General features: G+C 34.5%; 1 protein-coding gene across 1 annotated transcript in view; it reads right to left on the bottom strand.

Moving 5' to 3' along the window:
* Nucleotides 1-27,592, bottom strand: part of LOC123564671 (uncharacterized) — a 93,889-nt gene that overhangs the window by 13,918 nt on the left and 52,379 nt on the right. The window contains exons 13-27 of the mRNA XM_053527398.1: nucleotides 24,220-24,396; nucleotides 23,589-23,713; nucleotides 23,242-23,418; nucleotides 18,533-18,673; nucleotides 17,517-17,663; nucleotides 16,920-17,022; nucleotides 12,861-13,090; nucleotides 11,921-12,166; nucleotides 11,478-11,626; nucleotides 6,143-6,260; nucleotides 5,532-5,715; nucleotides 4,989-5,113; nucleotides 4,195-4,431; nucleotides 2,127-2,297; nucleotides 1,724-1,881 (exon numbers count right to left, since the gene is read on the bottom strand). Coding sequence (XP_053383373.1) covers nucleotides 1,724-1,881; nucleotides 2,127-2,297; nucleotides 4,195-4,431; nucleotides 4,989-5,113; nucleotides 5,532-5,715; nucleotides 6,143-6,260; nucleotides 11,478-11,626; nucleotides 11,921-12,166; nucleotides 12,861-13,090; nucleotides 16,920-17,022; nucleotides 17,517-17,663; nucleotides 18,533-18,673; nucleotides 23,242-23,418; nucleotides 23,589-23,713; nucleotides 24,220-24,396 — 2,488 coding nt within the window. The remainder of the gene's footprint in view (nucleotides 1-1,723; nucleotides 1,882-2,126; nucleotides 2,298-4,194; nucleotides 4,432-4,988; nucleotides 5,114-5,531; nucleotides 5,716-6,142; nucleotides 6,261-11,477; nucleotides 11,627-11,920; nucleotides 12,167-12,860; nucleotides 13,091-16,919; nucleotides 17,023-17,516; nucleotides 17,664-18,532; nucleotides 18,674-23,241; nucleotides 23,419-23,588; nucleotides 23,714-24,219; nucleotides 24,397-27,592) is intronic.

The raw sequence follows: 27,592 nt of genomic DNA, 5'->3' as shown, positions 1-27,592 counted from the left end.
CTTATACTGAGACCGTGCCCTGCACATATTTAGTCTGTTAATATCACTTTTACAGTTTCTAAATGAATTTAAACAGTTATAGAATAAGTCACGCTTTGAAGAACATTCATCATCGAACCATTCCTCTTTCCGCCTTTTATTAAAACTGTCAGTACTTCTTGGTACCTGCTTAAACAGAGGTGAACATACTTCATCCATGATTTTCAAAAAATCAGAAATATTTTCATCAACCTCGTTGCTGTGTGAAATATTATTGAAATTATTTGTCAAATTAATTAATTCATTTACAACAACGTCAACTGTCAATTTCTGTGTATAATCATGCATTTTATCAGAATTCCATTTATATGTATATTCAATTCTATCACAGTTATTTTCTTCCGGAATATTTAGATCCGACGTATATGCCTGTAAGCTAAAAGAAACTACACAATGATCAGATAATATATTCGGATCTAATACTTCAAAAGAGTTAAACAATGCCATAATATTTTCACTTGCTAGCACATAGTCTACTAGGCTACTACCTAATGGTCCAATGTAAGTGTATTTACCAATACTGGCATCTTTTCCTATCCGTCCGTTAAGAATTCTAAGCCCCGACTGTTTGCAAAAGTCTAACAGTAGCGTTCCGTTTTGATTTGTTACAAAGTCTTGTGATACTCTGGGTAAAACTTTATCGGGCTGGTAATTTTCTGGCAGAAATGAGCTCAAATGTACATTTAATTCATCTTCGTTAACAAAATCATTTAACTGGCCAATCCTGCTATTCATATCTCCAAGAACTATAAAAGAACAGTTGTCATTGGTACTATTACTTATTCTTACTATCTCGTTAATAACTCTATCATAAATATTTGTCTCTATAAAAGCTTCTCGTGAGCTCCCTTTTGGAACTACATAGCAAAGACATATAAATACATCATGTTGTAAATCAAGAACTGAGCCTTTAAGTTTCAGCCATAATATGTCATCACTGTCCGCGCTGTATAAAGATACATTATCAATAATATCAAATTTCACATACACAGCAATACCACCAGAATTCCTTTTAACAGCAGGATTTTTCACCGTCCTATGTAAATTAAACAATTCAAAACCGTCAATATTCATATTTACGTATTCATTTGACCAAGTTTCTGTCATGAAAATTATATTATGATTTTTGAAAACAGTCCTTAATTCAGGGGATTCCAGTTTGTTCACATTTTTTGAAATAAGACATTGTATATTTAACAGCGCACATTTTATCGACCGTCTCTCCCTATTGTACTATTGATCGGTAGGATTATCTCGAGACTCGCTTATGTAAATTACTTTTTTCCAGCCAAACTGCGAACTATTTTATTAACTGAATACGTGGTATGCACCCATCGAAAGAATTAAGAATGAATACCCCATCGTCGAATTATATGATGTATCATTTGGCAAGGCAAAAAAAGCACGACTGCCTCAGTCGATCAAGTTGCAAATGTGTAAGTTTATTGAACATTTTATTTGTTCTTAAAATCAGCATCGTTAAGCTTATTAATAATTTCAAAGTGCAGTGGTTAATATAATATATAATTCTCCATTTCTTTTTCATATTCTTCCTGACTTTTTGTATCATATTTACTTTTCGGTACTTTAATAAAATTCAATTTGTTTTGTCTGTAAATGTTCGAGCCATTCCAATTCAGACGAGATTGCAATAAGTATTGCACTGAAAACAAAATAACTATACCGCATTCCATCTTTCAGGTCTGTAACACAGATTTTGTTAAGGTACCATGAGGAGTCATTTCCGCCGGAATCGTCGTGCCATATTCGTAAACATAACAGTTCCCCAAGGTAATGTCGGGTACTCATCACAAATGTACGTATACTTCCTCGTTCAAAACCCTAGATAAAGAAGTGTGTATGTCATTTCTAAAAAAGGCATTTGTTGTCATGCTTTTTGATGAAATATTTTTTAACTTAATAATTGAAATCCTATGTTCAAAAAAGCACCAGGAGATCGAGGTCTAATAAAATATTATTGCGTTGTAGACACTTTTGGAGACTGATAAAGCTTTAAAAATAAACGAATGAAAAAATGAAAATACTATAATTTCAAAGAAAAAAATGTGGGATTGTTTTTAATTTACAATATGACTGTCATCGTCCATAATTCTGATATTTGTGTCACCGTCTTCTCCAACGAGGACAAACCCGACTTTTGATTGTGTTCCTGCGCCCGTTCGTAGACCCGTAACCACACGGATAACATAGAAATAGCGATCGGCGATATCATTGTCAATCATCAAAGAGTAGGACCACTGAAACAGTATAAAAGTAATATGATAGATGTAATATGAAGAATCAAATTATTTGAATTCACGAATTCTTACCTTCTGATAACATCATAACGATATTTTTTTTTTGTACGGACAATAACTTGATCTGAAGCCGATATTGTTACAGCTGTGACTGTTTTGAAATGTTTCCAAAAATATTAAAAAGAAAATGGGTGCCAAATATTTTGATTAAACTATGAGGGTCTTCTGGTCCTTGGGGATCATTGATTTCAACTCATTTAGATGTGAAGATTGAATACTGCTTAAGCCGGTGCTAGGGGGCGTGGGCAGTGTTGCCTTTTCTATTACTGCTCATGAACAGACTCAATCAAACCGAGTCTGCAATTTTCACTGTTTGCCTTGTTCTCGGTGCTTTCGAGAAATCTACTTTCCAGATTTTATTTACTTCACAACAGCGGGTGATAAGTGCTGTGTGGCGGCCGTAAAAAGTCGCACCGACTTCATCTCAGTGTTGTTATATTTTCTGGTCCTTCGGGATCATTGATTCCAACTCATTTAGATTTGAAGATTGAATACTGCTTAAGCCGGTGCTAGGGGCGTGGGCAGTGTTGCATTGTCCATTACTGCTCATGAACAGACTCAATCAAACCGAGTCTGCAATTTTCACTGTTTGCCTTGTTCTCGGTGCTATCGAGGGATCTACTTTCCAGATTTTATTCAATAGATCAAGCTTCAATACTGCATGAAAGAAATAATACAACTATACACAAGCTGGCAAGTAGACGATTTTGTCTTTTCTTGAATCAATATGTTTTTGCAACTTAATCTGCGAACTATTCAGTCAGTTAGTTCTGAAGTATAGTTTAAAAACCATAGATCAATAACTTTCTCACACAGTAGAAACTGATTGTGATGTAAACGTAGTTAAATCACCAAGTACTGTGCATACTGCTACATTGATTGAACAAGAAAATATCTGTAAAACCGATGGGTGCTCCCCGACATTAGCATATCAAAAGCGCAAAAGTGGAATTTTCTAATTTGGCACAAATAGTTTGCTAATGTTGAATAATCAGAGGGTAATATTTCACTGAAAAATCATTCCAACGGATATTGAAGAAAACACGTCCATCTCCTCTTGAGTGTGAAGAATACTATGATTATTTTGCTGAACTCCAGGCAGTGGTTGCTGAGAAAATTTCCTGACTATGAAAGTGCTACTAGTATAGTTTACTAATATTGAATAATTAAAGGGCAATAACTCAGTGAAAGTCATACGATCCAAACAGGAAGACAATATTCCCATCTCCTCTAAAAATTGAAGCTTTCCATGAAGTTGCCAGTGATTGCTGATGAATACTTCAGACAAGAAACTGTACTATAGTATACAAAGGGTGAAAAATCAAATGACAAAATGCCTCTGAAAAATCATCAGACCGGAACATGCAGATAATATGCGCATATCCTCTTAACAGTAAAGCTTCCTACGAAGTATGGCTAAACTCTAACTATTGGTTGCTGAGAAATACTCTTGACAAGAATTGTACTATAGTATACTACTGTTGAATAATCAAAGGGTAATAACTCGCTTAAAAATTATTCGACCAAACCTACAGAATATGCGCATCTTCTCTTAATAGTAAAGCTTCCGGTGAAGTTTTACTAAATTCCAACCAGCGATTGCTGAGAAACTCTCAGGACAATAATTCCGGATGATATATATATCACTCTCAACTTTTAATTAAATGCTTTCATTTTCAATTTTTATGTAAATCATGTATTATTGCCATCATCGAATCAATAGAGAATACAATTATTCTATGGTGGATATTTGATATTGCCTTTAAAGGTGCATTTTACGGAGAAAGTAGCAATTACCGTCTTCGACATCCCTTCCCAACAAACATGGGAAATATACCTTATATTGATCCTTTACGTCCTCTCTCCATGCCCATATCACAAGAAGTATATAGATACACACTGTTGCTACCATCATACCAATGACTGGTGAACGCCCTAAACCATCGCTTTGAGAATCGATAGTTTTGAAGTCAATCTTGTTGTTTGGTACGTAGAAAGTAGTTCCAACTGTTATGGTTTCATTAGAATTTTGACACATGCATATAGTTTGTGAACGGCTACTGGAAAGTGACACCTACGAAAACACAACGTTTGGGAGAGCCAGGTTCATGTTGCACTTCATATATGTACATTGACTAGATTGTTATTATGACGATGCATGACTTAAACGAGTTTTCTGTTGCAGATTACGTTTTAGCATTAGATATTTTCAACAACGGTATTAACAGTTCAGAGTTTGATTATTTATCGCCAAAAATGGTGTTTGGTTTCGATATTTTCGTTCATACAACACTAGTTCAGTCAATAGAAACATTCCTATTATTTACTCTCATTTTGGCAAGCACATGGAACATAAAAAGTTCAGTGAATCATTAACAGTTTCTGTAATTTCTCTCTTATATGCCAGACATTTATCTTACACTAGTTTAGACAAGCAATTTTGTGTCTGTCTTTAATTTTTTAACCGTCTAACATAAAATACATTTAACTAAACAAAAATAGTTATAGCTGTAATGAAAGTTTGAAGGACAAAATCTATATTTTTGCAATTTGTATAGATGATTTAGAAGATTCTATGTAAAACCCAAAGTCATGGCTTTGTAACTCGAACTAGTCCGATATGTATGTTACCTCGCATATGTCCTTGTCCCAGAAATATTCCTCTGAACCACTTTTTTGTCTCCATGCCAGGCAATTAACACTTGTCACATTGGCACAGAACTTTTTTGAGAGCAGTGACAGATCATCCGAATTTTCTACAATGTAAAAGGTATATTGATTAATATTACCGGACTGGCACAACAACTAAGAATGATTTTTTTAAATGTCTTACTAAATTATACTCTCAAAAATGAAAAACCAAAACCAAACTCGGTATGCGTGTGAAAAGCTCGAAAGAAACGTACTGGTCACAGAAACCAAATTGTACTACAAATCCTGTTATCATACACCAAACTTAGCTCATACTATACTACACGAAACACATTTAAACTCACTCAGAAATTGATATGTAGTAATGATTCAGACAACAATATCCCTCCACATGTAGTGGAAAAATGAACCTACGGATATGAATTGATCAATTAATATATAATCAAATTCTGTCATATACCAGATGAAAACAATGATAGTGTACATTATTCTCAAAACCACAAAGTTGGTTGCAAAACTCACCAAGCAATGGTCGTAAAGCTATCCAGACTTTTCCTGTCTCCGAGAAATCACTTGACTTGATAAGTAATTTGTAACCATCTTCTAGAGTCCACGCTTTATCGTTCTTTTTCATCTCTGTTGAATACGTATACTTATTTTCGGAAATCTTCGGCTTTTCATCCTTGTTGAAATATAACTCGTAGATCTTGAGAGGAAAGAGGATTAAAGTAGCATATGTATTCACGATGTGTTTGTCCTGATTTAAGAATTTGATATCTGACGTATGAATCCGATACCATTTGTCTAATATATAAATCTGGTAGTATGAAATCCTATATATTTTTGGCGCTTGTCCTGGCACTACAAGCTATAAAATAAGCGTTGACTAAATCACTTGATGGCCGTAAATCAAATATTGAAAATTTATCTGTAATCTACATAGGTTGTTTATACTGTTTGCAATACATACTATTTTACTCATACGCTCTTGATCTTATATTGTCTGTCTTCTTAACATCTGCGCAGAACAGATGAGAAATGAAATTTGTAAACAATAGGAAAACTATATGCCAATTTGAAGCTTTTTAATTGACAATATAAATTAAAAATAAAAACGAGATAACATTTCTAACCAGTTCCTTTGCACTGGATCTAACAAATAAGAGAATGTCATCGTCTGCATGTTGTCTATCAAACATGATATAAATCATCTTGTCGGGATCATTTTCCTCGTATGTTGGATCCTGATCTCTGGAATACACATCATATATATGTTATATTGACATGTTAGTATGTGAGGTTCAGGTTTACAAATAGTCAACACACATACATTATACTGACAACATGTTAGTGCGTCAGGTTCAGGTCGCTAAAAAATCAACAAATATACATGAAATTGACATTTTGTTAGTCTGTGAGATACAGGTCTCTAAAATACACAAAGCATGACATTAATTTAGTGCGTGAGATCCAGGTCTATGAAATATATAACATATTTACATTGTGTTAGCATTTTATGTTTTCGTGCGTTAGATACAGATCTATGAAACCCGCCCGCTTAGCTCAGTAGGTAGAGCGTTGGTCTACGGATCGCGGGGTCGCGAGTTCGATCCTCGGGCGGGGCGTGTGTTCTCCGTGACTATTTGATAAACGACATTGTGTCTGAAATCATTAGTCCTCCACCTCTGATTCATGCGGGGAAGTTGGCAGTTACTTGCGGAGAACAGGTTTGTACTGGTACAGAATCCAGGAACACTGGTTAGGTTAACTGCCCGCCGTTACATAACTGAAATACTGTTGAAAAACGGCGTTAAACCCAAAACAAACAAACAAACAGATCTATGAAATAATGAGCTGATATAAATGTATTCGCCGAGAAGAAATAATCACTTACGTACCCGTGCGTGCGTGTGTGCGCCCCTTCAATTTCATTATATGTGAAACCCTTTCCTTATAAAGGTTGTGAACACAATGCTGTTTCATAATGACATGCTTATCATAACAACTTGCATGTGAAAGCATGGTGTTCAAACATAAAATATAAATTGTCATCATATTTGAATTATCATGTGACACATAGGTTTCGACACATTGTATAAAATATATTGTGTTTAAAATAAATAAGTGTCAAAGCCGTGCCTATCTATATTTTCTTCACTTATGTTTGTGATAGGAGAGGTAAAACTCACTTGTAAAAATATTAGGGGGTAGGGTAAAGTTTACGTCTACCAGTTTTTTCACTGATTAATTACAGTTACTATCTGATTGTCAGTAAATGTATATATGTCCCACAATGACAGCATTAAGAAATTCATCAAAATGGTCTGAAGGGCAAACTGGATATTCAAGGTCAAAGGTAAGATTTATGTAAAAATCTCAAAAATTGGCATATTTGAAATTTATTTTTATTCTTAAAAAATAGTTTGTTATCATAAGACACTCATCTTTATTTATGTAATGTGTATATATCAGCCAAAATCAGAAATGCAAATTTTATTGCAAAAAGTCAAGGTCAACCCTGATAACTGAAGGTCAAAGTTCATTTTTATGCAAAAATGTGAAAATTATTACCTTAACTTTTTCTAATCTGTTTAATATGTTTTCACATTATCAGTCACTGAAGTACATTCGTTGTTATGTTAGTATGTCAGGCAAAGGCAGCATTTCAGATGTAACCCCAAAACTGCCAAGAGTAAAGCTAATATCAAGGGTTAAAGGTCAAATTTGTGTGAAAAATCGCACAAAAAGCTTCCTGTTTGAAATATAACAGATATATTTTAATCATTATAAGTAATTTCTCGTGATTTATTTTAATGTAAATATGTTTCACATTGTCAGTAATAAAGATATCGTCTAAAATCAGACAAGTTTAAATGTAATATTAAGGGTCAAAGGTCATTTTCAAGTAAAAGAATGAAAAAATAGCTCTTTAACTTTTCTCTTTATTAACAATATCCTCACGATCTAGTCAATGATATCAGTTCATTTTAATGTATAAATGTTAGGCGATGTCTGGTTTTCACATATAGTTTCGAAACATTTAAGTTCAATCATTACATGAAAGGTCAAAGGTCAAATAGTGAGTAAAATGTTGCAATAATATCACCTATTTGTAATATTTTTTATTGTTTAAAAGTATTTGTTTTGTCATTTCAGTAACTGATCGTTGCTCATTTTACTGTTTATATGTCAGACGATGTCATGGGGAAGACAATAAGTCAAGGTCAAACCTGGCATTAAAGATCAGTGGTCATTTTTATGTAAAAGATCAAGATGTAGCGTACTTACTCATTACTTTTTTCAAAAATAGCTTGTTGTTACAATTCATTGTTAGAAATTTATTTTAATGTATACATGTCAAGCAAGGTCAGCAATGTAGGTTTGATCCTAATAAGTCAAAGCCAGCCCTTTTTATCAAAGGTCAAATGTCAAATTTGTGTTAAAATTCGCAAAAACAGCATTTTTGCAATGATTATTCTTTATTGTTTTAGTGTATTTTTGTCAACACTAATAACTGATCATTATTCATTTTAAAGCATAATATAACAGGTGATATCATTTTTCCTTAATTATGAAAAATCAGTCATTATCAAACCTGACATTAAAGGTCAAAGGAGAGGGTCTTCAAGAAGTTTGCCATTATGAATAAAATGGCTTGAACAAGTTGCGGAGCATATAAAATTATGTTAAGTCTACACAGGCACCGTACGGCCCATAGCAGAGTACGCATCCACCTCAAGGGTAACTGCTTCCAAAACCAGTAAAGATAAACTGGACAAGGTTCAAAATTCAGGCCTGGGGATAATTCTCGGAGCAATGAAAACAACTCCAAGTAAAGAAATGAAAAAGACATCCAACATTGAGCCATTAGAGACAAGACGAGAGTACAAAGCCCCTGTGCAGATAGAGAAAGCATAGAGACTACCATCACACCCACTCAATTCAAAACTCGAGAGCAGAACTAAGAACAGACTGAAACGACAGAGTCTCGACCATATCGTCAAAGGACTGTAGAAAGGAAAAGCATTCATCGGGCACAAGCGGCTCTCTCTCTCTGTCCAGTGCTGCTGCTTTTCCTTTCTGCAGTCCTTTGACGATATGGTCGAGACTCTGTCGTTACCCTTGAGGTGGATGCGTACTCTGATATGGGCCGTACGGTGCCTGTGTAGACTTAATGTAGGATGTTTTCATTTCACTTGTTAAAGCCTTTTTTTCATAATGGCGAATTTCTTGACGACCCTCTCCTTTGACCTTTAATGTCAGGTTTGACATCATCTGTTATATGTACTTTAAAAGGAAGAATGATCTGTTACTAGTGTTGACAAAAATACCTAAAACAATGAAGAAAAAATGCTGTTTTTGCAAATTTTCACACAAATTTGACCTTTGACCTTTGATAAAACGGTTGGCTTTGACTTTTTATGATAAAACCTACATTGCTGACCTTGCTTTACATGTATACATTAAATAAATTGTTAAAAGTGAATTATAACAACAAGCTATTTTTGAACAAAGTAATGAGTAAGTATGCTTCATTTTGATCTTTTACACATAAAAGACCCCTGACCTTTAATAACAGGTTTGACCTTGACATATTTTCTCTTCCATGACATCGTCTGACATGTATACAGTAAAATGAACAACGATCAGTTACTGAAATGGCAAAAAATACTTTTAAACAATGCAAAATTATTACAAATATGTGATATTATTGCAACATTTTACTCACTTTTTGACCTTTGACTCTTTATATTATGAACTTGAATGTTTTGAAATTATAGGTGCATACCAGACATCGCCTAACATTTATACATTAAAATGAACTGATATCATTGACTAATATCGACAAGATATTGTTAACAAAGAGAAAAGTTGAAGAGCTATTTTTTCGTTCTTTTACTTGAAAATGACCTTTGACCCTTTATATTACATTTAAACTTGTTTGATTTTAAACGATATCTTTATTATTGACATTGTGAGACATATATACATTAAAATAAACCACGAGCAATTACTTATAATGATTAAAATATATCTGTTATATTTCAAACAGGAAGCTATTCGTGCGATTTTTCACACAAAAGACAAAGTTCACTTAAGCCTTATATGGCCTATGCAATTTTGAAAATTTTCAAATTGGTTATAATTTGAAAAAAACTATATATTGTTAACTACCAGAATGTTTATCTACTGCAAGGAATTTAGTTTTTATAAATAAATTTATGATTTTGTTCACAGCATGTCATTGAATATTACTGAAATCGCAGAATTTTGGGAAAACGGGCGTTTTTTACTATATTTAGGTATTGTGGGAAAGTTTTTAGTAGTGAGCACACTCAAGGACCACGAAAATATTTTTGACCATTGGTCCAGCTTATTTCAAAGAATTTATGGTCATTTTTTGATTGTGGTCGACAGTTGTGCTCGTAACGAAATTTTCAGATGTGTTTAAAAATTCGATTAGAAACTGAAGGTTTCCCATACCCATAATGTTAAAATTATTTTCAGTTATTTCCGATATTTTCTTATATAATGAATAAATTGTAAAATATTTTGTGCAGTTTGATAAAACAATGCTATTTGATGAAAGAAAACATGTTCTTTACTAAATTTAGAGACTTTCAATTTTTAGGCCATTTTGGTGCAAAAGTGAACCTTCTCCTTTGACCTTTAACCCTTGATATTAGCTTTACTCTCGGCTGTTTTGGGGTTACATCTGCACTGCTGACTTTGCCTGACATACAAACATTAAAAAGAATTAACTTCAGTGACTAATAATGTGAAAACATATTAAACAGATTAGAAAAAGTTAAGGTAATAATTTTCATATTTTTACATAAAAATGAACTTTGACCTTCAATTATCAGGGTTGACCTTGACTTTTTGCAATAAAACTTGCATTTCTGATTTTGGCTGATATATACACATTACATAAATAAAGATGAGTGTCTTATGATAACAAACTATTTTTTAAGAATAAAAATAAATTTCAAATATGCCATTTTTTGAGATTTTTACATAAATCTTACCTTTGAGCTTGAATATCAAGTTTGCCCTTCAGTCCTTTTTTAAGAATTTCGTATTGTTGTCATTGTGGGACATATATACATTTACTGACAATCAGATAGTTACTGTAATTAATCAGTGAAAAAGCTGGTAGACGTAAACTTTACCCTACCCCCTAATATTTTTACAAGTGAGTTTTACCTCCCCTATCACAAACATAAGTGAAGAAAATATAGAAAGGGCACGGCTTTGACACTTAAGAAATGGGTTTTCATGGAGGATATGAAATATTGTTTCCAAAAATGTATAAACTGCTTTTGGCCTCAATTGTTGCAATAAAAGTCCGTGAGCTCTCGGACCAGAACCTGTGGTCCTCATCCAGCAATAAACCTGTGCAAATTGTGATGTGACCAAATCTGTCTGTATGAAATTAATCAACGAAATACGAGTTTAAATTCTTACACACAGCTTGCCTCAACCTCGTTATCCAACCTATAGATCATTTTCTCACTACCTAGATGAGCCCCATCTATTTCAAACAATGTAACATATGAAGTTATACGATCACCAAACTGACCCCAGAAATATGGATTTTCTTTGAACACTATCGTCTGAAATATATAAATGAAAATTGTTCACTCTTCATTACATCTGCACAGCGAAACATATAAAATAGAATTTTGTTTGCGATATTTCATAAATTAGACTATCACTACTTGATCATTAAAATTTTTGAATGTTTTCTTAGAAAATATCCTTCTCAATATTACTGTATATCAGACCAAATATCGTAGTTGTTTTTAGATTTTCAACTTGCTTGCTTTATTTACCTTATGCTCCTACAGTCTATTTCTCATTTGGGAACATCAAACTTTACTTTTTTATCTTCATAAAACAAAACTGACCTTAAGGTGTATCTCTCTTGAATTACAAGCTTCTGGATTATCTTCAACTAAATCATTTAGTTCCAATGCAACACGGGGGCGTTCGATGGTCTTTCCAACTAGAGAATACGCCGGTTTGATCTCAACGGAAATGTATATGAAGTCATTCTCAAGATAAAGTTCTTCCTGTCCAATCACTGACATTTTTCCAAGAACATATGTTAGATTTCGTAATGCGAACGTCAAATGGGGCAGAGCTTTTTTCGACTGAAGAAAGAAAATATATGCAATAACTGCATCAAGAAAATAGATTTCTGTCAAATATGAGCAAGACTCCACCTTGGTAAGATAGTATGTCCATATATTTTCAGTACAATACCAGCCTATGTCTATCATTGTGTCAGATCTCTGCAGACACAACGAAACTGAAATCAACATTTTAACAATAAAGAAACAATGAATCTTGAAAACATACTCTGCATTAATAAATCTTTAAATAGTAAATAAATAGTCTGTTCCTTGTTTAAAATTAATAGACAAAACATAATTAGTAATTGATCAATTACCAAAAATACCAAAAATACCAGCTTTTGCTCAGAAAAGTCACCAGAAGACACCATTTCGTTCTCAAAATTCATCGTGGGAAGGCCCTTGGACCCCCTTCAGAGGGAGGTGGTTCTTCCCCCTGTGGAACCTCAAATGTGAACACTCTACACTCCACACCCCTTATCCACATCAAACGAATGTAAAAGTAATTGAACATCTGAGCTAGAATCTTGAATTATATATGTTGAAATTGGCCAATAACTCGATGACATTTCATGATTCATATTCCACGATGTCTTAAAACTTAATACAAACAGTAACTTTCGACGTTTCTGGTGTTATATAAGATGACATGTGTGAAGCTATGAAAACATTCAGGATTCAAGAAAGGGTTAGTAACAATTTGAACACTTACTGCCTCTGACTTGATGTATTTCTGCAGATAATACTTTTCTAGCTGCTTCTGTGCAAGAAACGTTTGTTCTTGAAGACTTAACTGACCATGTTGAACCTCCTCTGCCTTCTTAAATGCACTGACATATTCAAGGTAATGTCTCATTTCATCAGCGGTTGGGTCCTCGGGAAGGTTCGGTGTTAGTACTGTTTGTAAAATCGCCAGCTGATTTCGGATCACGTCCAGCACAGCTAGAAGTAAGTGTCAGGGCCGGCATAAGTTAAAGTGTACGAACAAAGTTTAATATTATGTAAATGTTCATTAACTTAAACATCTTTCAGGTATCCATTCTGTGCTCAAAGATTCAATTAAAACTATAACATTAGAACTCGGATGATCCCGCCAAATTGAATCATTTTCAATGAATAATTGGTGTTTAACTGCCCATGGCAAATGGGACGTACAGGCAAGTCAATTGTGAATAATCAGTTGACATTGGCCATACATTTGAAACATTCACTGTGTGATAAATACTTCCCTAATGGTATACTAATATCAGAAGATGAGCAAAAAAAAACACAATAGATACAGATGATCCTTCCGATTCTTTTAGGATAGACTGATAAAAACTTATGACCATATAACACAATATTCTCATTGCGGCGTCCGGACGACATGCTTGATTTTAGGAGTTTCATCGGTACATTATATGTATGTCATATTTCCTAATCCCCTTAACGTTCTCGTACAGTACAATGACATACAAAATACATTGATGTTAAAATCAAAGGGTGCGTTTTCATAAAGAAACCAAAAAAGGAAGTGTGTGTATTTTATATTGAACAAGTAAAACATAAAATGAATTTTCAGCAGGCAGATATATTAAACAGGTGTTACAAAAGAAAAAAGAAACATTACTTACTCTAAAGAAGTTGCATATGTTCATATATATGTATATATAAATAGGTAAAATGTTGAGCTTTACTATGGCTAATATATTCCATATGTATTTCATTAAGAACTATACAGCCTTTCAATTTTTTAAATAACTTGTTACTTTGTTTGTTTTTGTCTTTAAAGCCTTTTTTCCACAGCATTTCAGTTATGTAACGGCGGGCATTTAAAATCACCAGTGTTCCTGGGTTCTGTACCATACAAACCTGTTCTCCGCAAATACAAATGTAATGCCAACTTCCCCACATGAATCAGAGGTGGCGGACGAATTATTTCACAATGCCTTTTATCAAATCATCACGGAGAACGTAACGCCTCGCCCAGGCTCGAACTCACGACCCCGCGATCCGTAGATCTGCGTTCTCCCTATTGAGCTAAGCGGACGGGCATTAAATAACTTGTAAACATATTACTAACAACTTTCCGTAATAGACTTTCCTTCAAAATTAATAGCGACGAAATACGTACTGTAAACAGACAAACTAACTGTTATCAGAATTTAAGTATCTTACATTTAAAAGAGTCAGAGAAGTTTTCGACAATATATGTAACTTTTCACTCGAAATTAATCAGTCAATATAAGCAATAACTTTCTTTTCATTACTCTTCAAAATAAGAATTTTTCAATGCATTTGTAAATATCTGACAGGGTTTATTTTAATCACGTGGTTACATTTGCAAACTAACAATTAGACCAATCCAAACAAAATCTTCCGTGTTGCAAGTATGACGCATTTGCGAAATAGCAACAACGCAATACAAATACCAGCTTAAACAAATAAAATGTCCGCATTAACCATATAAATATTAGACTAAACTTTAATAACGTTTCCAAGGGCAATAAAGTAAAATAGAAAAAGAGGAAACCCACAGGTCGCCCGAGTCCATAGTTAAACAAAAACATAATAAAGCTAAATAACTCAAAGATAAGATTTCGAAAATACTTTTCGTACCCGTATCTAGTTTATGAGGCACGACATAGTTAATTTCAAAATTTTGCAAAAGTGCGTTGACACTTGTGCAATAAAGATCATTAAAACAATTTTGAGATGTGTCAGGGAAGGGTAGAGCGAATGTTTAGCAGTTTCAGTCGTTTTACGGTGATAACAACTTAATTATCGGTCCTAGGACACCAAATTGTGAGGCAAAAAGGCCCAAATTGCACACCAAGTGAGACCTATCTCGTATAACCCACAGATGATCGAACTAAGGTACATAAATATTTTATTAGAGCAGGACTCAAGACGTAAACAATGGTAGTAAGAAACATCTCATGACCGTTTTCTTTTTCGCAAGTTTGAGTTGAATCCGGATGAATGGATGAAATTTCCAGTTTTGACTAACACCTCAGGTTAGTTTTTAAATCCAACCGCCACTACGGAGACAGGATATTTGATACCAGCATTTCTTTATTTTATACAACAATTACGCATTTGCAAAAATACAGGTAAAAGAAAAAATGAACAAATTATATATACGATTATTAAGAAGAACGATAATTCAAACTTTCGCTCATATGACTTAATATTTAAATGACCTTACTCTGAGAAAGCTGAAAAAACTCTTTTAGCCTTCTATTGATTAAAACCTGCTTTCAAGCTAAATTTTATTTATTTCATTTAATATAAGCGACGTTCTTTACGGCGTAAACAAGATCATATTTAAGCAAGCAGTTTCTGGGTGGTATTCACTGTCTTTTGAAAACTGTATGATAAACACTACTATCAGTCAGACAAATGATTCCGGAGTGTTTCGACGTTAGCTCCAGGATAACCAGAATATTGGACCAATGATGACGTCGATAGTTTTAAATTGAAATATAGCTGTGGCTGGCTCCTAATGAAATGTTTCAAACGGGTCACAAAAGAATGTCCGAAAAGCTAGACGGAAACCGCCATTTTGAATTATTCAACAAAGTTTACAATCCAACGCCGTGTACAGAAAAACATCAAAATTTATAAGTATATCCCATCCGTACTGCAGTGAATCAAAGTGTAAATGTTAACAAACATAGTGTGTATTAGATTACTATAAACATCCAATCGATTCACTCAAGATAAAGCGTGCTTTACACTCTGGAATTATTTCGAAGAATGAAGATGCCGTTTCCCGGTTGGTAAAAGGAACTCCTTGATTGGCTTTTACCGTAGTACATACATTAATATAATTCAGAATGGGACCCATTCGCCCAAATGTACAACAATGACATAAACAATTTTATCTACCTATAACATATATCAGTGTTAAATAAAAATCGTAGCAAGGATTGCAGTGTTACAAGAACATATATGAACACGGAAACATATAGACAGACAGCTTAGCCAAAAGGCGGGACACTTACTACATAAAAGCTGATAATATTAGTCCTGTCTGAAAAAATTTTCATCTTGTAGATAGCATGTTACAAAGATACATTGATATGCTAGTCGACTTGTCACTTTTATCACACACAATCTTCTTCTTCATTTTCAAAGATATATACATCCATACGAGAAGAGACAGGAAAGGGTTACAATCGTGTTGTCGAAACCTACTTATTAACCTACTTTATTAAGAATTTCTAAGTTATTTTAATGTCTTTAATGTATGACAATTTTGACGAGTAGAAGCAAACTTCTATACAGCGTGCATTTTATCTCTTAATAGACCAGTGACCTTCATATCGTTCGATTTAAGGTAGATGTAAATCGTAAAGCGTTTTTATTTTTATTTTATTTTATTATTTTTTTTTATTTATTTTTTTGCCTTGTAAACATTTTTGATAAATTGGTGTGTTTATACATTATCTTTACATGGCAATGAGACGATTAAATGAGAATTTTTTTTGTCTCAACACTATGTTATATACCAAAGTAGTGTAAATAAACGGCTTCATGATAAGTATAATTTTAAAGCGTACACTATTATATGAGTAAACTATTACACGAGTACACTAGTACATGACATAGGATCTCAATGTTATGATACTGATAAAACAAGTGTGTTCCTGTCTAAATGTCACAATAGATAGTAAAGTTACGACCACTAACAATATGTTTGCAGTTCTTAATTACAGAATGGTTATATATACCAAAATGAAAGCAGTTACTGATTTCTACTTAGTTACCCATTAAACGCACAACATACCAACAGAAGCAGCTACCAGTTGTTCAGTGTTCGGAAATGTTCGGTCATCTGAAATATTAGCTAGATTTCTAGCTAGTATGTTTGAACATTCTGCACTCAGTATCTGAAAATGAAATAGTAATTTTACAATTTTGCTAGCAGAGACCATATATCAAATCAGTAAATGAATATCTACGAGTGAAAAAGTTTTCAGCGGGTAAGTAAGTTTTCTACCAGAGCGAAACAACATCTTTTTAAAAGAAATTTCAATATTTCGGATGTCAATGTAAAGTTACTGGAATACATTATAATTGGGGAATGCGAGTGTATGAATAGCCCCTTAGAAAATATTAAATATCAATATTTGCTAAACAGCTCAACAGCGTTTACATTACGTCATATACATTTAAGTGGCAATAAGTGATAATAATATGCAGTTGTAATAATAATAATAATAATAATAATAATTATTATTATTATTATTATATGGCTGCAAATAACACAATTAATTTTTCTTATGCCCTCAAGAAGCAAATATTTTTGTGTCCTGGCTGATCTGACGTTGCCTTTTTGCCGACTTAAACAAACCTAAAATTATCCAAAACTCGGAAATCTTACCGCAGCTGTGACGTTTGAATATTCTGTTACTGCTGTAGATTCATTTAAAGCTAGACTTATGGTTTCTATAGCAACCAGTGTCATTCTTTTAGTCGATGGCCAGGACTGTACGTTGGCATGTAACATGTATGCATGTTTCTCACCGACCTAGGAAATTTAATACTGTTACAATTATCAAATATACATTATATTTATATAGCGTAATTTTCATGGAAGACTCGTTCAAAGTGAACGGTGCTTTACACACAATTCATTGATTTCGTAAACTGGCAAAAAGGTGGAGTAGGGAGAATACACGATATACAAATGAACAAAATTTTCAGCAAGTCATTACGACTTGTTTTCATAAATGTTTATTTAATGAAGTATATACAGGTTAACGGATACATGTACTTCTTTATAATTTCTTATATATGGGTTTCCTGCCCTCACTTGTCGATTCAGTGAGTACTTGCGTAGTTGGTTCGTTAGGATTGCTTTGTTTGAAAGTTAGGTGTTTTACACAGTTAATTCCCTGTTTTGTATGTGCACAGTGCAGTGTCCTATTTATGTTTGATTGGTCTTTATTTACTATTTGGTTTACTGTATTCCGGCCGGATTTGACGGGTGGGTGTTATACGATAGGAGTTTTGTTTATAAACATCGAAAATGACCCGAAACTTCCAGATCCCATGGAGGATTTTACCTTTGTTTCTGTGCAAGAAATTTTAAATGCACTGGCAAGTTAGGAGCTAGCTGTTGCAATATATAAACTGTACGATACTCGTTTCCTTTTTGCGTAAGTGATCGATCGATGGTATACCAGTATATGTTATTCTCAGACCTTTCTGTCACAGTTAGATGTACTTTAGAACTGGACAGCTGGCTAGGTTTTACATAAAGCTAACCTTGTCTATGTTTTTCGTGTACATATATCCATACATATGTAAACTGGTAGACTGTTTCGTTTTAAGGTGCATGTGGTCTTCGATGGTTGCTACTTCTTTTGGCTTATTTTCTTTGTTACGTTCTCTTACCTGTATCAGAAAGTCTGTTTGCTTATCTATGTCTTCTATAATGATTTTCCAGTAATCGTGCCAATCGAGTAATACTCCGCCCTCTGTTTTTACGTATCCAAGAGATACAATATCTTCCGGTGACAATTTTGTGCTAGAAGACTGTTAGGAATAATATATAAATGTAATAATAAGATGTTAAACCAAAGGTCATAGAATATTCGACATTCTTAACCCACCAAAAAATTTAAGTCGAGAAGAAACTTATGGGCTAATTATGCAAGTGAGAACTGATAAAGATTTAAGATATGTAAATCAGCCAAACGAACTACAGTTATTAAATAAGCCAAACATTTAATTGCCAATTATTACTGTATTTAAGAATAAGTATTATCATTTACAAAGTAAGTAAAACTACATGCCTATACGCTTTGCACTTCATAGAATTAAATGTTCTATTTCCAAAGTCTGCTAAAAACAGAATGTCAGTAAATCATGATTTCAAAAGTTAGGTACATTTTAATTGCCCCTCACCGATGTGGGTTCGAGCCTCACTCGGAGCGTTGAATTCTTCATGTGGGAAAGCCATCCAGCTGGCTTGCGGAAGGTCGGTGGTTCTACCCACGTGCCCGCCCGTGATGAAATAGTGCACGGAGGGGCATCTGGGGTCTTCCTCTACCATCAAAGCTGTCACCTGAACTGTGTCGGTGCGACGTTAAACCCAACAAGACAAACAAACAAACATTTTGATAAAAGTTCATCGGGAAGATCATAGGAAAGCTATCTTGATGAATCAAAAATGGTAAAAAGATACAATAGCCGCTTGAAAAATACTTTAAACATGCATTTGATAAGTATGCTACGGATATAAACGTATTTTATTGTGAAGCAATTATGTAATTTAAGATGACAAAACCAAGTTTTATGCTAGAATTAAGTGACACAACAAGGTAGAAACTGATTTTGAGAAGGTTTTCATGTAAACTGTCTGTTTCAATAATTGCTTCAATACAGTTTCAAACACGTACCAGTCAATAATTATGGTGTTTGATTTATGACATTCGTTATGTCGCTTTGGCGTCAGCGGTTTATGTAACACACTTTGTTGTGTCATCCTGCCGCCCGCCCCAATGCGCCGTCACGGAATTTAGTAGTTTCGTTGTGTGGTCCTGGAGCCAGCACCAGTGCGAGAAAACGAAATTATCAACAAGTCACAAAAAAACATTGTACGCAACAGAACGAAACATTTTATTTTATAGCATTTTATAACATTTTATAGCGCGTGTCAGGATACTGGTTGTATGACCCAGGGAAGTGCCTACGCCTTTAGTATCTTGAACAATGGTTTGGGTCCAATCGCTAAGGTGACTATGTCTTAGATTAGCTGACAAACGATGTAGCATGTCCTTTGTAGAGCTGGTGAGACCAAACATCTCATATACAGAATTTTCCTCTGGCTACCTTGCCTAAATGATTCGTGTACCAATGATTCGTAAATGATTTCTCATTATAAACTAGACAATTTCAGGGATCAGGCAAATCACTAAATGTTTCAAACAAACAATCTTCAATTAAAAATGATTAGCTCAAACTCCTATAGGCTGGAGACTCTATACTTGACTGGTCTTTTTGTTGAAGTTCCCGTCAGACAATGTCTTTGAATCAACAACATACGAGTCCTATCGCATAGATGCTCGGCCTCTGTCCTTTCAACTCTATATGATTGCCCTGACTCCTGGATGCTCAGCGCCTATATGCTATCATATGTAGCATTCAACTACCATATAGGTATATCCCCGATGCCTTGGCTGTACTTCGTCAATAACGCTGAACCGTCTATAAGCTGGAACTCTCCTACTATCTCAATAGATTACCAAACTCTGGGTCTCTGTCTCAGCTTCCCGATGCTCAGCCTATATATGCTATCGTCTATAGCATTCAATTACCTTTAACTGAAACTGAAACTGAAACTGCTTTATTTGATTAAACGCCTAATTTCACACATAGAATATTCACCGGCGTTGTACATTAAATTATACCAGATTTATATAGCGCCAAAGGCGCTTTACATAGTTCAAATGCAGCCACACAGGGCGCATTATTCATCCTCTACTACAGAGCGATCTGACCAGAGGGACAGAGTGAGACAAAGCCCCCACGACAGAGAGATCAGAAATCAGATACAGGCTTATCCGGCTAACTTAGCCTAGCTCGTTTCGAATAGACAGCCTGGTTCTTTAACGTGCCCAGTGTATAGCACTGATACACGCAAGGATTGCCTGGGTTCCTGACCAGTACACCTCTAGTTGGGTGGGAAACACTGAAAAGCGTTTCTGAAAATTCCCGAGTAGCTGCCGGGGATCGAACCCCGACCTCAGGATTGGAAGGCCAGTGTGCAAACCACTGAGCTATCCGTCCACCTTTAAGGTAAAACTCCTATGCGCTGGCCCTATAGCTCAAAACCTTATCGAAATTCTTCTACTGTTCTTTAGTCTAAAAACTTCCAAAGTCTTCTTTTTAATAATTTATCCGCCCTGACAGGGTAACTGCAACAGTCTCCTTCTCAAGGTACTTGGATAAATTATTAGTTGAATCCTCGATGTGTCTTCTTCGACCGCTGGATACCGAATGAGCTCTCTGTCATCCATCTACCTATTTATACCCCAGCAGACGTGCTATTCTTAGAACTTGTTTCTGATTGGTCCAAATTGAAACATAACGTTTTACAACGAGTACTTGCTCTATCAAATATCTGGTTCCCTTTAACTTTTGTATATGACATAATGTGGGAAGCTGGGACCCAGCTATCCATATAATGAACCCAAATCAACTATAAATGACCAAAATTCTATTAATAACAGCAATTCAACAAAAATTATAGCAATGGCAATATGAAAAGGGAGTCAAGCACTATCTGTGCTTATGTGTTACGTTATCAATATATTAAATATACAAATTATTCTGACAGCGCGCAATCATCAAACTTTTGGAAAGAGAAAATAAAATGCGTCGTTCTCTTGCGATGGCGCGCGCACAGGAGTGACACAACGAAATTTACAAATATTCAGTTTTGCAAATGCGCTAACATAGACTCTTTGTTGAAGTCGCTAGATCCACTCAGTATCGCGTTGATAGTTTCGATTAGTCGCGCTGATGCGCGCGCCAACGCGAAACAATGAAACTTCCAAAACTCTTCAATAGCGCGTTGGCGATCGCCATGACGAATCAATGCAGTGCACTACGTGTTAAAGCCCTAGTTCAGTGTAGGCAGTTTGCAACGTTTTAGTGTTTGACAGCTCTGTTGGTCAGATTTGATTCTGCAGCTCGCTGTCAATGTCTTTACGCATTCCGTTGCTGTCACATTGGCATGTTACAAACCGTTCTTATATATATTTCATGAATTCCTAGTTCCATATGTTACTTGTTATCTGCATTCTATAAGTCACATAAAGGCCGACCATTTAAAATATTACATAAAATTATTACTATTTTCTTGTTAAATAAGTGTCAACATTAAATGCCTACAGGTTGCTAATGTACTGTGGAAGCGAGTGTTAATTAAGGGTGGCGTTATGTTGTTAGAAGATTCTAAAGTATTATTACAAAGTATACATGATGAAACGAAATCCGATACTTCAGGTGGCCTGAGAAATCCTACTAGTAAAAGCAAGGAGCTTGGTGAAATTCAAGAACTGTATATAAGTGCTTTAAATTACATTACAGTGGGAAGATTCCTACATTTGGTGAGCTTCTTTGAACAGACACTCAAGCTGTTGCAAAATAGAATGTCTGCAAATGCAAGATAACATGTGCTTACAAAGACAGAAGCGGTTGGCTGTCGAAGATTGCCAGTATGTGATAAGTAATACGCATTATTATTGTTATATATGGATGTGTAACTAAAAGCAAAACATAGCTAGTTCAATGATGGCGGATCAATTTCACAATTTGATATTGCCATCTATATATTTCCTGGCAACAGAACAATTGTTTTTTATTGCATTAAGCATTGAATTTAAATCGATCACACATATACGCACCAAAGTGCTTAATTGTATATAACATTTCATAAAAATCTGTAATAATTTTATGATATATTCTTAGCTACTTTATAGGTCTAGGTAAACTATTACCAATTAGTTTAATAAGGTTATTGCTTATATGTATTTTACATTAGCTGTCAAAAAACTAATAACATACATACACCTCAGAAACAAAAGTTGTGAAATACAATCAGTATAAAAAGAATGACCATGTTAAATAGCCATGACAATTTCGTAATGATTTATATGAAAATGTACATTGCATTTGCAGAGTAGACAGATGTTCCAAGTTTACCATCGGAACTGAACATCTATATTCAAACTTTTTTACCAAACCTAATTAATTTTAAGTTACTAAGTACCAATTATAATCATTCTATGCTATACTGAAATGTGATATCTACAAAAATTATTAGAATACCTACTTGCTTCGTAAATGGCCTTGTGGAATATGTAAAATTTCCACCAGAGGAATAATGAGCACAAAATTATGTATTGAACAAACATATGATATGATATTTGCAGATGTATATTAATGATTACTGTTTGGTAGAACAACAAACATAAGCTTACGAATTGCTCTCTTTTCCTAAAATATCTCCAAACGCGCATTGGGAATGCATAAGTGATTTCCCGTGAAAAATCTCACAATTAAATGTATAGATCAGATTGTAGTATCCAGCTTACCAGTTTATTGTACACAGATGAGATATCCATAACCTTTCTGGAGATAGTTCTATAGTCAAATGTCCTATTGGCTTTAATAAGAACTTCATTGAACTGCTCAACATAATCTGACGTCACTTGTAACGTATCGGCACTATTGAGGTCAGCAATATCTGCCGTCGTAAGGGATGGTTTAGACTGAAATGTAAACATGTAAGAGAAATCTAACGAATACAAACAAAAAATCTGTAAATAATATATTAATCTGACTGTTTACTTTTCGCAGAGGGTTATGACGATATTTAACTTCTCTCTGTGGTTTAATCATTGCAAATAATGTACTAGATGGTTTTCAGTTTGACGCTTACCTTAACATTGTATCGAACATCTGTGTAGTCACCGAACACATCAGTTATTCGTAGAACTACGGTTGCATTGAAATCAGCATTAGCATTTCCCACTTGGAAAGATACCAGGTTGGATGTCTGGCCCGCTTTCAAAGAAATGAGACATTCAAATATGATTTAAAATCAACATGCGATCAAACGGGTGTTGCACTCGCTTCTAAAGAAATTCGACGAAAAGAATTAAATTCAATTACTATACCGACTTTAGAAACATATTATGGAGACAAATAAAATGTATTCAAAATCAATATGAAATCAAATAGATGTTGCATCTGCTTTAACAGAAATTAAAACAATACAAGCATCATTCATCCAACCAGCGGTATGACAAAGATATTGCAAAGATATCCATTTGTTTATAATGTTAACACCTTAATTTAATAAAAGAATAATCAAAGGATAATGACTAAATAGCGGTGTTTAAGGGTTCACGAGGAAATTTCGCTACACAACAAAATATGTGCAGACGGGATATATTAAAAAACGAAGTATGATTTCTTTCCTCAAATTATGACATCATCTGACTGCAAGATTTCTTTAAATTCGAATTCATACTCACATGAAAATGTACGTAGATGAATAAAAAGCTTACGGTCAAAGTATAATAACTGCCGTTTGTTATCGTTATCATCCTCATCACCATATGAGAGAAAATAAAGATAGAATATTGGTTCCTCGCTCGAGAACGCATTGTCTGTAAAGCCCTCATCTTTCCATCGTTGGCAGGTTATGTTGAACACGTCTATTCCAGCTGTCAGAATGTATTCACCTAGAAAAATACGTTGTTTACAAGTAACATAAGAAAAGTTTAAAACACCGAAAGACTTTAGAAATGCAGCACAGATAAACAGTATAGTAAAATTGTGTCCTTAATCGATTTTATTGGAGTTTATTTTATTTCATCATATCAATTTTTTAAAATTGTCATTTCATTTTAATGATTTGAAACACAAAATCCTCCCTGATACATAAAGCCACACAAGCGCAACGCCTTTATTCTCGTTTCATGTCGCTTAGAATCTTGATATTCAGATTTAAAATCTGTTTACGCGCGCCAGCTGGAAACGTTCAAAAGCTTCATCGAGCTCTTCTTCAACAGTAGAACAAAATACAAAATCACTAAACCGGATTCCAAATATTTCAATATGTTTATCAAGAAAATCACAGCGTTCACATTTGTCAAATGTCTACATAATGTTATATATTATCTCTGCGACTTTTGATCTCCACCGTATATTAATGGGAAAAGAATGTACAAAAGGCCGGCAGGAAAAGCCTTATTCGAAGAACGTATCCACCGTAACAGCATTCTCTTAATAAGATGGGTTCGTGTAATGTTTACACATGCACGCCGACTGAGCAAACATAAACATACATAAATGCAATATAATTGCAATACTAAAACACATACATACATATACCATGAAGACGGTTCAAGTCAGCTCACTGGCACCCATATTCACTCTAAGGACCACGAGGCTCATAATGCCTTTACCTGAAATGGGGCCGGCATATTTTCCGTCATGAGTACAAGAGGGCCATGATGGCTCTATATCGCTCACCTAAGATTAGTTGCTTGCTTGAACAAATTTCTTTCCTAAAGCTTCAAAAACAAAAACAAAACTAGTAGGTAATGGTAAAGATGATTTAAGATAACTACTGATATTTGTTAAACAATTAACAGGTGGTCCAAATCTCTTTGCTGTAGCTTCAAAAACAAGAAAGTAGGTCAGTTGTTCAGGATTAAGAATATTAAAGATGAGTATTGAAATTTGTATCAAAAGTTAAACACGTGGCCCAAATTTCTATGCTGTACCTTCAAATACAAGAAGGTAGGTCAAGATTAAGATTATTCAAGATGACTACTGAAATCTGTATCAAAAATTATACAGGTGGGCCATATTTCTATGTTGTAACTTCACAAACAAGAAAGTAGGTCACGTTTAAGACTATTCAAGATGAGAATTGAACTCTGTATCAAACATTATACATGTGGTCCAAATTTCTTTCATGTAACTTCAAAAACAAGGAAGAAAGTAGGTTAGTAGGTCATAATTAAGACTATTCAAGATGAGTTTTAAAATCTGTGTCAATCATTTTACAGGAGGTCCAAATCTCTTTGCTGTAGCTTCAAAAACATGAGAGTAGATCAGTAGGTCAAGGTTATGAATGGTAAAGATAAGCATTGAAATACCAGTATGTATCAAAAGTTATAAACGTGGTCCAAATTTCTATGTTGTACCTTCAAAAAAGGAAAAAGTGGGCCAGTAGGTCACGATTAAAACTATTCAAACTATTCAAGATGAGTATTAATATCTGTATCAAACATTATACTTGTGATCCAAGTTTCAATGCCATTGCTTCAAAAACAAATAAGTCTGTGTAAAACAAGGGACCACCCGGGCCTGGCCTATATCGATCCCAGTGTCATGATTTGAACAATCTTGGTAGAGAATTACTAGAGCATGCCATATACCAAATAGCTAAGCTCTGGGTCTTATAGTTTCAGAAAAGATTTTTAAAGGTTTTCCCTATATAAGCCAATGTAAAAACTGTTGACCCCGGGCGCAATCAATTTTAACCAAAGGGTCATAATTTGAACAAAATTGATAGTTGACCACTAGACAAATCTAAACACTAAATATCTAAGATTTGGGCTTAATGTTTCCGGACAAGAAGATTTTTAAAGATTTTTCCTATATAAGTCAATGTAAAACAAGGGACCCCTGGTCGTGACATATATTGACCCCAGGGCCAGGATTTGAACATTCTTGGTAGAGAATCACTAGATCATGCCACATACTAAATATGTAAGCTCTGGGCCTTATGGTTTAAGACAAGAATTTCTTTTAAGGTTTTTCCCTATACAAGTCTATTAAACCATGTGCCCCCCCCCCACCACCCACCCACGTCGGGGGGCGGGCCAGTTTTCCTTATATAAGTCTATATAAACCATGTGACCCCCCAGGGCGGGTCCATATTTGACCCTATGGGATAATTTGAACAAACTTGGAAGAGGACCACTAGATGATGCTATGTACAAAATATCAAAGCCCTAGGCCCTGTGGTTTTGTTCAAGGAAAGTTTTTCCCTATAGAATGCTATTTAAACCATTGATCCTCCCCCCCCCCCCCAGCCCCCACCCCCTCCGATGCGGGGCCATATATGACCCTAGTGATATACTGGGATATATTTACGGTGCTAAATGTTCGCGTTTTTAAAAATAAAGAGTTTGAATACACGGTGTCTTGATTTCGCGGAAACTACTTCGTCCGCGAATTATAAACCTTGGTTGTAAACAAAAGAAGGGGAGGTCACTCTTCCTAGACATGCAAATAATAACAAACACACAAATAAGTTTGCCGTTGTTGTCTGAATAGAGACGCATATAGCGTATAATACTGGTAATGATTCAACACTTATGCGAAATTTAGTTCTCTAATGCATTGAAATATTCTCACCACTGCATGGTAAGTAGCTCCGTACGACGTACTCATACAAAATCCCTGTTTATATTTCATTCAGCAGTTACAATGAAAATGAATAGAAATAGAATTATCTCACCGCGTCTGCTAAGCTTATCAATTGACTGATTTAATACACATGACAAGTTATACACATACAATTTCCGGTTTTTTATGAACATGTTAGTGCTGATAACTTTTGTCACATTTGGCTCTTGTGTTCTTGGTGTTACGTGTATTCTAGTCTATGAAAATATCGGATATTATGGGAAAATGGCTACAGAAAAGGGAAAAGGGAAGTGCGGTATTAAAAGGCCGCCTTTGATAATTTTGCCGGATCCAACGAAATAAAATGATGATGAAAAGGAAAATGGAATTACCAAAAATCGATTTATAAAGTATAACTGCTATATAGCAGTACAATGGTTTTCACACCTTTATTTCTCATGTGCATAATTTCTATATTTTTAGGATCAATTACTGATAAAGGGAATAGACGAT

This window comes from Mercenaria mercenaria, chromosome 2 (genome assembly GCF_021730395.1).
Source record: "Mercenaria mercenaria strain notata chromosome 2, MADL_Memer_1, whole genome shotgun sequence".
Classification (NCBI taxonomy): Eukaryota; Metazoa; Mollusca; class Bivalvia; order Venerida; family Veneridae; genus Mercenaria; species Mercenaria mercenaria.
This window is presented reverse-complemented; position numbering and strand designations above follow the sequence as displayed.